The sequence below is a fragment of the Hyaloscypha bicolor genome, assembly GCF_002865645.1.
Source record: "Hyaloscypha bicolor E unplaced genomic scaffold K444scaffold_165, whole genome shotgun sequence".
In the NCBI taxonomy this organism is placed as follows: domain Eukaryota; kingdom Fungi; phylum Ascomycota; class Leotiomycetes; order Helotiales; family Hyaloscyphaceae; genus Hyaloscypha; species Hyaloscypha bicolor.
In genome coordinates, this window is record NW_020194667.1 from 142,948 (window position 1) to 158,778 (window position 15,831).

Sequence of the window (15,831 nt, forward strand, 5' to 3'; positions counted from 1 at the left end):
AGTACCAGAAGTTGGAGATATGTATCAAACACGGCCAGAGCTCAGTTACAAACCACCCCGTGAGCAGCTACCTCCCTTGAGCAGCCTGTTTGGTTCAGCACCACCTCAAAATCGACCGGCTCAATCACCATATTCCGATGGCCATAGCCCCTCTTTCCCAGCGGGGTCTCCTCGAGATAGTCGACACCCAGCAACACCTGTACACCCTGACCGACCCTTTGAAAATTCTTACTTCCAACGACCACCATTATCTCGACATTCGTATGGATCAAGACCTGAACAAGTTGAAAGACTTGGTATTCCACCTCCCCCTCGACCAACACAGACAGGACCTAGACCCGAATCACCTCGATACGACTCGCGGTATGGTGTTGACGGCACGAGGACTCAAGGACCCGGACCCGTGAACGGATGGCCACACCATTCACAATCACAATCAAGGCCCTCATCCGAATTTCTAGCCAGAGACACATCTTCCTCGTTTCGAGCTCACGCTGACCATCACCATCCACCCCCTCCTCCCCATAGACTCGAGTCAGACCCAAGAGCAGCCTACCGCGAAGCACCTCACAGCGCCCCTGTGACCCCAAGTTACCCACCAACACCTGCCAGCACAGTTGCGGGTGATGCGAACTCCACGAAGGATGGACTGGGTCCAAAGATTTGGACTGGAACGCAATTCTTGCCACGATTTGTTCGACAGGCTGAGGTACCAGGAGAAGGATTGTGTTATTTTTATGATGATGGAACCCACTGCAAGACTGTGATCGATGGCGAGATCGTCAATGCCCACTGGGGTGTGACAAAGGCTGGGAAACCAAGAAAGCGACTTGCTATTGCTTGCATCACTTGCCGAGAGAAGAAGATCAAATGCGACCCAGACTATCCACGTTGCGTGCAGTGCGAGAAGTTTGGGAGGATATGCAAATTCAAGAACGCGTACGTGCCTTTCATGAGCCCAAGCACATTCCTGTTGCCAGAGTCGTTGCGACAGAATCTGTGTCTCGAAGATTATCATACTGACTATGTTATACAGTCCTCGAGGTGGCCAAGGATCACCCGATACACCTCCAGCCGATCCAGAAGACAGCGTTTCCCGCCCAGTCTCATCGCGAGCTGATGCTGAATCTTTCAAAGGAGAGAAGCGTGAGAGCAGCCATTCTGTTTCTCCTCGGCAGCCACTCCGACAGGTAACTCCAGAGTCCGATACTCATCATGCAAAACGTCAGCGAAATGGCTACAATGACTTCACACCGGTCGCTTCAGAAGCGTCTCCGCGACCGTCAGTTCACGAAATTCACTCCCCATCGACCCCTTGGATGGAAACTTCAGGCACTGGCCTCATTGATCACAACAGTTTACTGCGGGAATGGCACACGAATCCTTATAGTGCTCACCCTGCTCTCGTCGCCGACCTCATCTCCGTATTCTTCAAACATGTTCCCGAGACAGCTCACTGTATGTTCCCGCCGGAACCTTTCAAGTCGTGGGTATTGTCAGCCAGTGAGAAGTCTGCCAATGACTTGATGTTGATTTACACCATCCTGGCTCTCGGAGCTGTCTTCTCCTTCAATCCAGGGCACCGACCACTTGGTGTCCAGTACGCTGCGATCTCCCGATACGCCTGCGATAACCGCGACTTCAGCATTCAGCTCGTCCAGTCTCGACTCCTTCTGTCTCTCTACTATTTCGCAACCAACAACCCGAACGACGCCTGGGATTTTTGCGGTGGAGCGTTGCGAGCAGCGAACGGCCTGAGGCTTAATTTAGAGATTGAGAAGAGCGATGATCATTTCCTCAAGGCCTATCCATATGGACTGAATCGCACTGGGTATGCTGAGTGCAGAAGGAGGACGTTCTGGAGTTGCTACTTGTTGGATCGATTCAGCAGCTTCTGTTCTAGGCATTTGAGCGTCATTCATCCCGAAGATGTTTTCCTGCGACTCCCTTGCGATACCAAGAGCTTTGAGTCGCAGGCAGACGTCCAGAACCCATATTTCGACATCGCCAACCCCGCTATTCACAGTGCGAACTGGACGATTGGATCCATGGCTTATCTCATTAATGTCTCTTCAATTTGGAGCGATGTTATGACACAGATTTATCGCTCTTCACAACGACTAACGCCGGCGACTTCTAATTCTGCATTCGCCTCTTTCTACGAGAACATCAACCAGCGTTTGCGAGCGTGGAATGACTCCCTACCCAGCTGCTACCTCTTCACAGCAGATAATCTCTTGAGAGCAGCGCGCTCCGGAAATCTTGGGACGTTCATGACCATGCACACAGTGTATCACACAACAGCCATGAAGCTTAACCGCCACATCCAGCATTCTGTTCTCTCTAGACCGCAACTCCAACACCACATCTCCTTGGCACAACACCACGCCGAATCTCTCTTAGTGGTCATTGACACCCTCGCATCTCGTCGCTCTCCAGTTCCCTCGAGTCCAACCAGCCTGACCGACATGCCCCCCAAATTCTCCTATCCCTTCGTCGGCTATTCAATCGTCTCAGCTATCGACATTTTGACCGCCAAAATCCCCATCTCTTCCATCTCCACCCGCCTCGCCTCCTTCAGCGGGGCGCAAACCATCCTCGCCGAACTCGCACCCTTCTGGCAAAGCGCCAAGAAGCAACAATCATTGGTCATCCAACGCATCAGAGACTTGGCCGAGCTGGCCGCTGGACGAGACGATGCCGGCGAAGCAGGGGCTGTCGGGTTCAAGTTTGGGGCTATGGGCGCTGTGATGAGGGAGAGTACCGGGGAAGGGATATTCGAAATGCGGGAGGCGATTGAGAAGACGTTTGCGAAGGATCACGATTGCCTTTACGCTTAAACGCCATTTCCTCATTTACATATGCCTTTCAAGACTTCATTTTTGGCGTAAGAATAGCGTGGAAGGGTTGGATATTACGATTCAATGATGGGATATGGAAATCTGGGACCGATGATACCTCACGGCGTTCAGTGTACATTTGGGAAATAGAGATCTCCACCATTTTGTACCATATCAGGCCTGTGCCAAAAGCTACATAGCGGGCTTCACACTTGCACATAGCACCCAAAATCCCAAAATCATAATGTTTTTACTCCCCATCATTTTCATTATCCTCATCTGACTCGATAGTATCGTCATCACCGTCATCGTCAAGTGATGAACATCAGGAAGAGTTCTTCCGCGTCTATCGATTGCCGGCGCTGTTTCGTAACAGTAGATCAGAGTTCCGAGAACACATCCGATCTTCCACTCTCCGATCAGCAGAGTTTCTCTCCACAAGCGGATACGATACCACCAATCAGAAAATCATGTTCAAAGCCCAATTTTGTACCTCCCCACGTTTTGGCATCTTGAGCAACGAGCAAACAGAAGCAAACGATTCCGAGAATCTGATAACCAAAACCTCACCTCAACAAAACCAAACACGAACACATCCAATGACCCCCTCACAGAACAAACCCCACCCCATCCCACCCAACAAAGACCCCCCTTTACCCCACCCACGTCACGTGCAGCTCCCGCGGCCCTTTCCCCCTTCCATCTCCCCCTCTCATTCGTTACATGAGCGAGGAAGCGCCATTAATTCCACTCCGTATCCCCACCAGCCCATCTCGGCCAAAATCCCGGGCCGAAGGTGAACCCAAAAACCATGTCTCAAACCCAAAAAATCATCTTTGGCTGGGCGGCTTTTGTTTTACACTTTTTTTCAGGCCGCTTCCGTCGGGCACAAACAGGGTTCCCGACCACATCCCGAGTTAGACATTTCAAACTTACTTTACTTTACTTTACTGTAGCGCTGTTAAGGTTAGCTCCGTCCCGACGAGAATCAACTACCGGGATGAAGCTGATCCTGGACCTTTTTGGATATCTGGAGATGAGGGGGAGGGAGTCTAGATGTGTTAGTTAAGGGCTAAGGGGGACTTGTTTAGGGGTGACATCTTGTCGGCAACGTTACTGTTTGTGGTTAGTCATGGGTATTGGGAACCAAGTCACCCCTTGACTTAGCCGAATTATGGGATCTTCGCCAACAAGGGAGCTAGTATGAATTGAGAATTTTCTGCCACCGCCTTTGAACTTCAACCTTGGACTTTTGATGTTGAAGATGAGGTCAAGATTCAGGATCCAAGACCGTGAGTTTACAACACAACGGCAATAATGATAGGAAGATGACCCTTTCGCGACAACAATGGCCTTCCCATCCAAGCCATTGACCCAACTCCTGGGCTCAAACGGTACCTCCCCTCCTCGTCCCTCCTCACCCTCACCCCTCATCCAAAACATCAAACTAACACTCCCCCTCGAAGGCCCAGTCCACGCCCTAACCTACTCCTCCACCCCCTCAACCTACATCCTAACCGGCTCCTCCGACCGTTCCATCCGCCTCTACAACCCATCCCGGCCCGCCGCTGGCCCAACCAACCCCCTCGCGCCCCCCACGCCAACCCAGCTCATCCAGACCTACACCGCGCACGGCTACGAAATCCTCGACCTGTGCGTCTCCAGCGACAACGCGGCGTTCGCCAGCGTCGGCGGCGACCGCGCCGTCTTCCTCTGGGACGTGGCGACGGCGCAGACGACGCGCCGCTTCGGCGGCGCCCAGGGCCACGCGGCCCGCATCAACTGCGTGTGCTACGGCGGCGCGGGAGAGTCCGTGTTGATCAGCGGGAGCTTCGACGCGTCGGTGCGGATGTGGGATGTTAGGAGTCAGTCCGGGAAGCCGATTATGGTGTTGAGCGATGCGAGGGATAGCGTCAGTGCGGTGCTTGTTGGAGAGGGCGGGTATGAGGTTTTCAGTGGGAGTGTGGATGGGAGGGTTAGGTGTTATGATGTTAGGGCGGGTAGGCTGGAGACTGATGTTATTGGGGCGCCGGTTACGAGTTTGAAGCGGACGAGGGATGGGAAGGGGGTCTTGGTGGGGAGTTTGGATAGTTGTGTTAGGTTGATGGATAGGGATGGCGGCGGACTGTTGAGGGCGTATAGGGGGGAGGGGTTCAGGAATGATGAGTTTAGGTGCAGGAGTGCGTTTGGAGGGAATGAGAGATGGGTTGTTTGTGGGAATGAGGAGGTGAAGGGCGCGGATGGCGAGGTGGTGGTTTGGGATACTTTAAGTGGGAAGGTTGTGGAGAGGGTCAGGATCAAGGGGAGGGAAGGGGAGGCGAAGAAGAAGATTGGGCGGGATGGGAAGGAGAAGGAGGGGAGGAATGTGGTTAGTTGTGTCGCGTGGAAGGAGAATGGGAGGGGAGATCAGTGGTGCTGTGCTGGGACGGATGGTATCGTCACTGTTTTCGGCCCTCCTTGATTTTCAACCATCTCAGACTTCAACTACGACATCCTCTTTTGGATGGACCTGGACGGAGAATCCGACAAATTCCCTCCAAACAGTCCGGTCCGAGCAGATGACCCTTCAGGGCCTCTGCACGAGGCTATACAATCGACTTCGCGGCGCTCCTGATTGCACAGGAGTTGCATCACAGAGAGACGCTAGCAATGGAACAGGGTGGCATGGAGAAGAAGTTATAACATACGAGGCTCAATACACAAATCAAACACTCGCAAAAAGCTCATCAAAACCCTCCTCCGCAACCTTCATACAATCATGCCCATAAATCTGCTTCTGAACATCAGCATCCGCCCACTTATCGGGCACCGCGCCTTTCTTCTCCTTAAGCAAGGCGAATTGCTTATCCCTCTCCGCCTTCGCGGCTCCATCTCCAAGATGTAGCGCTCGCCCCGACGCCGCAGCAAGCTCGACCAACATCTCTGCTCTCTCTTTTCTCACTTTCTGATACACCTGGAGTGCCTTGTTGATACTCTCTGGAGATGAATCCGGACAGCGTGAGAGCACAACGCCCAGGACTGCTGCATCTTCGATTGCTTGTGCGGCTCCTTGTGCCAAGTGAGGAAGCGTGGGGTGACAGGAATCGCCAACGAGGGCTACTGAACCGTGTACCCAAGTCGGAAGCGGGGAGTGGACTCTGAGTTTCCACTCGCAAACCTCTCCATCGGGAACCAAGCTCAGCATCCTATGGATCATAGGGCAGAAATCGTCGAAAGTAGCCAGCATGATAGACTTGTCTCCCTTGGTCGTATACGTCGCGGACGGCGCAGAAGCGAAATTCTTATCCACTTGAGTCGTAGAGAGATTATAAATCTGCTTATTAGACACCGGGTACGCGATGATATGTCTCTTCTCGCCAATCCAGCGAATGACTCGATCCGCATCAATCAACTCGAGAAGTTCCGGATCGTGGGCCATCTCTTCCCTCTTAAGCATGATTCGATACGCCGCCTGCTCGGTGTCCATGACTTTGGCATTGATGTTCAGGTCCTTAAGCATCTGGTCTCGAACCACGCTCTTCAGGCCGTCGGCAGCGAGCAGAACGTCCGCTTCCACGGTATACGCTTCGCCATTCCGAGGCTGGACTTTCAAAATTGGCTCTGGACCCCAGGATTCTACGCCCAAGGCGGCGGTGGAGAAGTGCACAGTGATGGCCTTTTCTTTCTTGCAGCCTTCGTAGAGGGAGCCTGCTAGGGAGGAGCGGTGGCCCACCATATGGGGGTAACCGTACGTTTCTCTAATATATCGAAGGTCTACGTTTCCGAGCTCGCCATCCGTGGATCCCTGTCTGATGCTCGTCGTTTTGATATCGACGGCTTCAGCTTCGATGTCTTTCCAGCAGCCGAGCCGGTCTAGGATTCTGGCCATGTTTGGAGCAAGTTGGATCCCTGCACCCACAAACCCGAGATTCGAGGCTGTCTCGAAGACTGAGATGTCCGTGAAGCCTTTCTTTGCTAGTGCGAGAGCGGTTGCAAGACCTCCCATCCCTGATCACGTGTCAGCTGGACGGTCTTTCTGTTCGAAAAGGGGCATTACCCGCTCCCACGATCACAATACGTAAATTCTTATCCATCTTGAAATTAGGTGGAGGTACTCAAGTCCAGGTCTCTCGGGGAAACCACAGCTGAATATATATTCGGAAGTAACTTTCAACAACGAGGAAGAATGAGACCTCTTCAAGCGAAATTCTTGAGATCAAGTACAGCTAGCTTCCTTCCCATGACTTATATCCCAACTAACAAATTCTGACAGCTGCTAGTTGATATGCTGCAACTCGCGGCCGTTGGCCACTCGGAAGATCGTCGGTATGTCAAAATGCGGGGCACTCGACAAGTGTGCTGCAAACGCGGGAAACACACTTCGCCATCAGTGGTCGAACTCCGTGATCGCAACGGAATTGATGTTTTTATGTACAACGCTGTCACGTGTACTGATATCGTATGAGAAAGGCGTATGAATATTTATCCACAGGACGCGCAGCGCCCCACGACGGTGGTGGGGATGTGGCGGCTGTGGTGGGGACTCGTGCTCGGTGCTTGGTTGGTCCAGTGTGAGGTAATGTTTAGGTTCGGGTTTAGGTTTAGGTTTCGCGTTGTGCCTGGCAGAATGGAAATAGGAAGTAGGGATCCGCATGCGATGAGCAACGAAAGGTTGGTGAGGTTGAAGGCGGTGGAAGATGAGGCGATGATCGTCCAACCAAGGTGGGACGCTCGGTACCCCTTTTTAGTGGGGTAGAGAGATAGCCGAAGCGGGTTGAAGGACCCCACGTCAATGACTTCCCCCTTTCTTTTGTTTGCCTAGTGGAGGATATCGTACAGCGCGTTGTCATTGGTGCTATAGTATCCTATTAGTTTCTTGAAAGGGGTCTCTCTTCACAATGTTTTTCAAATCTTCATATCCAGATATTTACAGTAAGAAAGCCCCACAACCTCGGCACAATCAATATTGACGCCTTCAGTTACAACACACATTCCCCTCTGAGACTTCCCCTTCACGCCATCCTCCTACTTCAAGCCAATCAACTCACCCTCACCACCAGCACCCTTCACCAATTCTCTCGCAAACACTTCTCTCACCTGCTCTCGAGTCAAGCAATACTCCATTACTTCTGCACGGTCCTTAACCGCAACCTCGGGTTAGCACCAGGAGATGTAATTTCAATATGTACCCCGAACAGCATCTGATATCCCGTTGCGCTTTTCGGGGTCTTGCGAGCTGAATGTCTACCGGCTCTTTCTTCCCCGGCTTTTGGAAAGGAAGAGATGGTGCATGCGTTCAAGACTGTGGGTGCCAAGTATGTTATTTGTTACCAGGAGAACTTGAAGGTTGTGAGAGAAGCCGCTAGAAAATGCGGTATTGAGGAAATGGAAATCCTCGTACTTGAGGGGAGGGCGGATAGGGTGACCAGTGTGGAAGACTTGGTTGAATACTCGGTTGAAGAAGCAACGTGAATAAGGGAGGACAGACGACTTCAACCGTGGAGTTTACCAACTGGGAAGATGAATAGTAAAGTGTGTGCGGTACTATGTTTCAGCAGCGGGACAACCAAAAGCTGTACGCCGTCCTTCGATTCCACAGTCCTGGATCCTCAAATCCATCTGACACAACCGCAGGTCATAATATCCCACCAAAACATCATCGCCCAACTCCTCCAGCTCCTCCCTACAACTTCAAAGGACCACGCCACAATCTTGGTTCACTCCCCTTCTACCATAGTGCGTCCCCTTCCATCCCTCTCCCCACAACGCTCCGCCCATTAACCTAACACCCAGTAACCGGCGTCGTCAAACTCCCTACCCTCCCTCTCATCCTCTCCAGCTCCGTGATCCTCCTGCCACACACACCTCATTCTCTCCCGGTCCTCCTCTCCACAATCTCCCATTACCGAATCGCAGAACCGCAACTCGTGCCTCCCTCATAATCCACCTCGCTCACTCCGCTCTTATCTCAAACTACGGCCTCTCTCGTGCAACAAACGCTTCGCTTCTGGCGCTGTGCAGATCTTCCCATCTGTGCTTGGAAAATTAGAAAGGAGATTTCACGGAGGGGGATTCAAGAAAGGGTATGTGATGACGGAAGGTACCGTGTGCATCACCACGCATCCGCTTTGGGGCCGCGATTTTAAGTAGGCGTGAACGGGAGGGACTTTGGTCGCAAATACGAGCGTGAAGATTGTTGATGAGAAAGGAGAGATGCTTGGGGGTTGGAGAGAAAGGCGAAATTCTTGTCAAGGGGCCGCAGATATTCATGGGATATTGTGGGAATGAGAGGGTGACAGAAGAAGCTTTTGATAAAGAAGGATTCCTACGAACAGGAGACGAGGGTTGAAGGCCAAGGCCGCCAAGTCACTCACGCCAAATCCTACCTCACCTTGCCCCCTCACTACACTACTCAGTGTGCAAAGTATCTGGCCGGCTCTACTCCCTGCCATCACTTGCCTTGAGAGTGCCAGAGAGGACATGGCTAAGCTGCAGCTAACCTTCGAACTGTAATTCTCATTGGGTCCCGGATCTTATTCATGAACTTCGCGTTCAGCAACTGAGGTCGTACCGTACCTGGGTTAGTGAGATCAGCATACGTTACATTCCATTCCCGCATTCGATCATCGATAACTTGTTCCTGTGTGCCGACTCTTGGAATGGAGTATGGATATGCTTTTTTCTATACCGGACTCTCATGCAAGCTTTAAATATGGCCTTATGGATGGCAAGAAAGGACGGCAAGAAAGAAGAAATAATCGTAGAAAAGGAGGAGGCGGAGTACCATCTCCCTCGGGAACCAAGACTGCTCCTAGCTAGCTCTGAGAAAAGAAAGAGAGTCTTCTAGCCGTTGAGTTACTTCAAGCTGCAGTTCAATGTGGAAGATGGAGGCGAGAAGGGAGATGCTAAAACAGTAACTAGACACGTTCAGTTGTTATACAAAAGCAGAACACGAACAGTTTCCTTCTGCAACCAAAATCTTTTTGCTAATAACAGTCTGTACCGCAATGACTATCGTCTTTGGCTTAGGGCTTCTGAGTATTTGCGTCTTCCGCCTTTTGCGATCTTTTCCGTACCTCTGAAATGATCCATAAAGCTTTTCTCGTCAGAGTCTGAACGAAGCAAGGATTAAGAGGTAGTGTTCCTATCTCTTCGCGAATCTCGACACTAGTCCGTATGGCTTTCATAAAGGACCGGGTTTTCAATATCTCCAGAAGGTTGCCCATTGCCGAAGCTAACAGACTTTTTGTGAGTCTTGGCTGGCTCTTGGACTTGCTTTTCCGGGGTGGGAGGACCTGCGCTTGCTATTGGAATGATGGAAGAGGGCTTTCGTCCGTTCCTCACGATTGGCAGAATCAATTCAGGCATCGGATCCTGATCATCCGCGATCTCGTATTCCAAAGCCACGACGAGCTTGTACACCAAGACTGCAAGTACGACACCGGCGATTGGTCCAACGAAGTAGATCCAGAGGTATTCAGGAAACGAGCGGTTGACGATGCAAGGAGCCAGCGAGCGAATTGGATTCATGGAACCACCAGTCCAGAAGGCTCCTGCGAGATAGCATCAACACCAAGAATGTATGAATATTGATTAACCATACCAATGAGTTCTCCAACGAACAGAGACAAGCCAATGCCAATCGGAGCCAAGCATGTTCCAGCATGTTCCTCAGCGGCAAGCACGAAGATTGTGAACGCCAATTGAGCCGTCAAGATCATCTCAATAACGATGCCTTGTGCGATAGTGGTGCCTCCTCCAAGCTCGGTGCCGACGTTGAGACCGCCACTGAATAGAGCGTACACGATGTAGGAAGCCGCGATGGTTGCAGCAGATTGTGCGACGATGAGGAGTACACACCGAACCCAGGTGATTGCACCTATCAATGCCATGCCGAAAGAGATCTGTTGATTAGTAATTGGTCAACACGGGATGTTCGGAGGGGAGACGGAGATTGATGCTGGATCGAGAAGCATTCCACTTACCACAGGGTTGAAGAGACCTCCGCTGATGCGGAAGAATGTCCAGGCAGTGACGGCCAAACTGAAGCCAACCACCAAAGCGGTGTACAGCAGCTGCGCCGAAGTATGTGGCTTTGCCGTAGTCGAGACACCGAGGCCTTGGTTTCCGTTCGAAGACGCGCTGGCTGTTTCGACGCCCGCGAAAGCCAACGTAAGAAAGACGATAGTGCCAAGGAACTCGCCGACCACAGCGACGACGTGACCTCGAGTTGAGGGTGGTAGGGCGTCGAAGATCTTGGTGAAGAGCCTGTTAAACGGGTCCTTTCGAGTCAACACTGTCTCGGTGTGGTTGGTGTTCATTGTGAAGGTGCGAGAGAGGTATGCCATTTTAAATGCAGAAGAGGTTTAAGAGCGGGAGGTAATTGTTCTAGGGTGTGATAACAATGGCGATAAAGAGGTTGTGGTGTTGATGTATGAGGGCATTGAGATGAAAGAGAGAAGAACGCTGTGAGGAGGGTAGGGAGGAAAGATTAGAGGATCGTGGCTTCCTCCAGTGTAGCCAGAACACCCACCCCGCTGACACTCGCTAAGGCTGGAAAAACAGACAGATTGCATTGCTTCAAAGCTCAAATCAAGGCGTAAGCATTTGAAATTATTAAAAGGTATTGGGAGGCATTAACAACAAAAGTGCAGCAGTCAAACATCTTGTCAGGCAAAGTCAATAAGTCACTTCGCTTGGGAAGAAGATGAAGCTATTGGCTTCAAAAAAGTGAACCAGGGAAATCTGTGTAGAACCTAAACTCATAGAGTAAGGGGGAAAGGTGCAAAACGCTAGAAACTTGAGAAACCGGGCGAACTGTTTTCCCCCGTGAAACCTGCAACCTTGTTGACCAACTTCGATAGGTTTAGTTTTCTCTGTTTGCAGAAGTGGTTCGAGTGGTGACACTCCTACTACTAAGGTTCTTTACTTCTAACCTTTGCTGAGTAGGGAAAGCTTGAACGCTTTTTCGTAGTTTAATGTCGATTGCGGATAGCCACCGGTTGTTAGAATGTGTGCTTTTGATCTAGGCAAGGAAACTTACCAAGCCAGGGGCGGGGGTTTGTGTACTCACAAAATACTTAAAACTACATATTAAAATATTAAGCTCCCTCCAGATAATTTGCCGATAACATGACACGCGCTTACCACCCAACCTTCTCATAGCAGCCTTAAATTCAGTGATATTCTTGAAATTGAACGCTGCAACTGTATGTACACCCCGCGGTTGCCATATCCGTGGTGCGTCCTCTACAGCCGCTCCGTCCCAGACTTCTTATACAGTTCCTTCCGCCACTCTCTGTACAGCTCAATTGCTTTCAAATCTCCTGGCATGGATATCTGACATCCAAAGATGCCCAACATGCCAGCACTCCGATCGCAAAACCATTGCAGATTTGGGTATCCTCCCCATGCCATCGTGCCCTTCTTGGTCGCGCCCGGCAAATCCTCCATAATCAGACACCCGCCCAGTCCCCAATCAGTTTGAATCCCTTGCGGCAGTACGCCATATAACTGGTTGATCTCGGGGATAGCAAGCATCGCCATCCATGCCTTGCGCGACGCTTCCGAGAGCTGAGGTTTGAACATCTCGTTCACCATGCGTGGATTCAGCAGTTGCCCATCATTGGCACAGATACTCTGCAAGATCTTCTGGTAATCGATGACAGAGCCGTAACACCCCGCTCCAGCAGAAATCGTACTCGATTCGAGATTCCAGACACGATCATCGGTGTACTCGACTTTCCCCTCCGGGTCTGCTGGAATGCCGAAGATGGGATTCTGGCCTCCCGAACGGACGCTCATGTCGGTCAGCTTCTCCATACAAGCTGACTTGGTCTTGGGATGGAAGGTCATGGACTTGATACCGAGGGGAGCCCAGATAAACTTCTCCATGTACTGTTCGATGGACATATTGGACACACGCTCAACAGCCCAGTTAGCCCAGTCGATACCCACGCTGTATTCCCATCCTTCGCCTGGTGCGAAGAGGAGAGGGTAGGTGAAGGCCTCTTTCACGGGGTTTATTAGTTTCAGACTGGGAGTGATCCCCTGCGTTGCGCGGTAACGCATAAGTACAGGATCTGCCAAGGTCAGCAAATATTTTCCTGGAGACCTTAAAGCACTCACTGAAGAAATCGTAGCCTAGGCCCGAAGAATGAGTCAAAAGATGCCTGTACATCAATCAGCTTTGACAAACTCCACACACCGTCCTCGAAATACACACCTTAGAGTAATCGCCTTCGTATTCTCCACCAAGACCGGCTTGTCTTTCCCATCTGGACCTTGTTCAAATCCTTTCAAGATCTGAAGCTGCCCAAGTTCAGGCAAAATCGCCGAGATATCCTTATCGAGATCTAACAGTCCAACTTCAACACACTGCAGGGCAGTGATTGTACCTATAAGTTTCGTGCATGAGGCCAGCCACATCGTTGCATCCAAGGGCATGGGGTCGGGGTTGGAAAGATCCTTGAGACTTCTGTACCCAAATGCTTTCTCATAGCGGAAGTTTCCTACAAAATTGTCAGAAGTCTTCGAGGAAGTTGGGCAAGCTCTCGTTTACTTCCTCTATCACCACCGACCAACACCGCACCAGGGATGTCTCGATCCTTGCATGCCCTCTCCATCCTCTGTTCAAAAGTCTCGGGTGCCATCTTCTTTGATGTTCCTCGATCTCAATCTGGACCGTTCTTCCAAGAATAACTTTCTGACTCTCAATTTCGATTAATCTCAAGCTTGGCTGCCAGTCCCGTCCAAAGTTTTGGGGAGTACGCGTAACATTGACTTGTGCGGGGGTATTTACCCAGCCGAATTAACCTCGGGCACGAACATTACTCGTAGCTCTCGCATTCGTACCCCCCCACAGCCTAGCGGCTGCGAGATTCGTACGTAAAATTGCCCAAGTACTATGTCTCCTTCATTGGGCCAACGAACTTCAGCCGTAAGTCGTGCATAACGGGACGAGCCGGCCGAAAGGTTTCCTAGAATAGGGGGGCTTTTTGGTTTCATAAGGGAAAGTACGCATATCATGCGGCGAGGGAGTCAGCGAAGGCATATTTTGGTAAGTCTGAGACAGCGGTTTTGTTTCTGGGAGTTCATGGTCATGACTCTTGTGCGAAGTCTTTTGAAGATATCGGAAAGCATGAGGACTGAGGTGCGGGTGGGGTCAAATCACGTGCAAAGGATAGTTTCAGAGTAGACATCCTGATTGGGCCTAGTACAGCCCCTTTTCCAAAGTCTTCCTTCAAAGAACTACTGCTTCACTTTGCAGTCAAATCTATTACCCTTCAATCGCTCTTCTTTCCAGAGCTGACATGTGGTCATTGTCCCAGCCACATGGTATGTTCACAACTGCGCATCTTCCAATTGACTTCAAAACAAAAGAGAGAGCGGCAGGGGGTGAGACAAGTCATGAGTATCTCTCCAACTTCAGCTGTTTAAGTCGGTAGGGGTTGGGTTGAAGATCGTGCTTGCGGATGAACCTGAGGAAACGGGGTATGTTGATGATTCATTCCAATCCCTGAGCTCGAATTCTTTTTTGGTTTCCTCTTTCTTAGCGTGCTTTGTTGATATGTCAGAGAAGTTGCTGGATATCTTGTTTGGTTTCTTGAAATGTGGTGGATACTCTGTCTTGAGCCCTTTTGATATGTCTTTTGATGTGTAAAAGCTGACTCTGGTGTAGTCTCTTGTGGAGTTTTGTCTCTGCTGCTACGACAGGGATGGCTTCTGCTGTTGGAGACTGGCTTCGCAATTTCATGGCTAGACAGGGACAGTGATTTATGGTGGTGTTGTGGTTGTGACTGCGAATCCATGGGCGACATCGAGTACATGTCTTCTTGTGACGCTAAAGTTTCAATATAAACTTTATCATGACTCGCCATGGACAAGAAAAGCGAAGCTGAGGTTTGAACGTCCGAGGTCGAAAGGAACATTTCAAATATCCCCATTTTAAGTGTCCAGACTCAATCGTACATCGAACGTCTACCCCTTTAATCCTCACGGCTTTCCAGTATATTTGGATTCCATCCAAGGTCAGGCAAGGTCGAAGGTCTAACTTGCCTTGGGATATTGAGAGTTCAGTGCCGCTTTCTTTGTCCACTGCAAGCTTGGGCATACTGGTCTAATATACCCTCGTGGTGGACAAACAAGGGGAGTTCGCATTTAGTGCGGCTTTCTTTGTCCGCCTCGAGATAGCTACCTTTATACGGAGGTAGATCATTGCGGGGTGTATATGCTTGGACGTATAGGCTGAATGGTGCTGATCACATCTCGTGTTGAAACCCTTTTCTAGTAGGTCGAACTGGACGATCTCGAGATTGGATGCGAGGCAATTACCAGATAAATTCAACTGCAATTCCTCTTCTCTAAAACTGTTTCATAATTTCTCAATACGTAGAGGTATGGCGAATATGAGATTTCTTACAGTTGCGTGATTCTCGGCTTTGTGCTGTGGGAGATTGGTTGTAGGGGCAGTTGAGCAGACTCCACATACTTGAAAATGCTTCTACGTTAGTGGAGAATATGTTACCTCGACAACTGGGGACTATGTTATGAAAATGAGATGTATGTCGAGGAGTTGACTCCTGTTGATGGAAACACGAAACCCTTTCCCTTCGTCTTCATCCACGGACGAGGCCAGACGAGACAGTAAGTCAATTTTCCCCTACAGGAATTCTTCAGCTTCTAAGTTTATGGGATATATGTTAATCGAAACACAGAATTAGTTCAATGCACCAGACGGACGTTCCGGCTGGGCGTCACATTTTCTCGCCCAGGGATACCTTGTTTATCTTATAGATCAACCACCCCGTGGCCTTTCCTCCTGGATTCCACCACCCAACAACGCCACCGTATTCACAGCCACAACAGCCGAAGCCATCGAGCAGCGATTCACAGCCCTTGAGCTCTCTAAACTCTGACCGCAAACGCATCTCCACACCGCCAGGCCCGCCGGCTACGGCAACGGCACCCGGGGCACGTCTCCTTCGACGCCTACTACTCCCCCCTTCCCCCC

The 15,831-nt window shown here is 50.7% G+C and overlaps 6 protein-coding genes across 6 annotated transcripts; 3 read left to right on the forward strand and 3 right to left on the reverse strand.

Moving 5' to 3' along the window:
* Positions 1–19: 19 nt before the first annotated feature.
* K444DRAFT_646910 (uncharacterized protein) lies at positions 20–2,840 on the forward strand (the record flags this gene model as incomplete). The annotated part of the gene is made up of 2 exons (XM_024885267.1): positions 20–939; positions 1,037–2,840. The coding sequence occupies 2 exons, from the start codon at positions 20–22 to the stop codon at positions 2,838–2,840; spliced, it is 2,724 nt and encodes a 907-aa protein (XP_024729583.1).
* A 1,348-nt stretch (positions 2,841–4,188) lies between these two features.
* Positions 4,189–5,301, forward strand: K444DRAFT_646911 (WD40 repeat-like protein; the record flags this gene model as incomplete). Its single annotated transcript, XM_024885268.1, has 2 exons — positions 4,189–4,234; positions 4,307–5,301. The coding sequence occupies 2 exons, from the start codon at positions 4,189–4,191 to the stop codon at positions 5,299–5,301; spliced, it is 1,041 nt and encodes a 346-aa protein (XP_024729584.1).
* A 121-nt stretch (positions 5,302–5,422) lies between these two features.
* On the reverse strand, positions 5,423–7,103 carry K444DRAFT_188028 (salicylate hydroxylase-like protein). The gene is made up of 2 exons (XM_024870903.1): positions 6,877–7,103; positions 5,423–6,827 (listed from the first exon to the last, which is right to left on the reverse strand). Exons 1-2 carry the CDS (start codon positions 6,911–6,913, stop codon positions 5,545–5,547), a joined length of 1,320 nt encoding a protein of 439 aa, XP_024729585.1. The 5' UTR covers positions 6,914–7,103; the 3' UTR covers positions 5,423–5,544.
* K444DRAFT_619388 (uncharacterized protein) lies at positions 6,965–7,605 on the forward strand. The gene has a single exon (XM_024881505.1). The coding sequence runs from the start codon at positions 7,342–7,344 to the stop codon at positions 7,573–7,575; it is 234 nt and encodes a 77-aa protein (XP_024729586.1). The 5' UTR covers positions 6,965–7,341; the 3' UTR covers positions 7,576–7,605.
* Positions 7,606–9,986: 2,381 nt separating this feature from the next.
* K444DRAFT_599901 (aquaporin-like protein) lies at positions 9,987–11,140 on the reverse strand (the record flags this gene model as incomplete). The annotated part of the gene is made up of 3 exons (XM_024878597.1): positions 9,987–10,372; positions 10,423–10,723; positions 10,805–11,140. The coding sequence occupies 3 exons, from the start codon at positions 11,138–11,140 to the stop codon at positions 9,987–9,989; spliced, it is 1,023 nt and encodes a 340-aa protein (XP_024729587.1).
* A 732-nt stretch (positions 11,141–11,872) lies between these two features.
* K444DRAFT_572090 (beta-lactamase/transpeptidase-like protein) lies at positions 11,873–13,922 on the reverse strand. Its single transcript, XM_024877345.1, has 4 exons — positions 13,381–13,922; positions 13,045–13,330; positions 12,948–12,991; positions 11,873–12,901 (listed from the first exon to the last, which is right to left on the reverse strand). Exons 1-4 carry the CDS (start codon positions 13,469–13,471, stop codon positions 12,069–12,071), a joined length of 1,254 nt encoding a protein of 417 aa, XP_024729588.1. The 5' UTR covers positions 13,472–13,922; the 3' UTR covers positions 11,873–12,068.
* Positions 13,923–15,831: the final 1,909 nt, after the last annotated feature.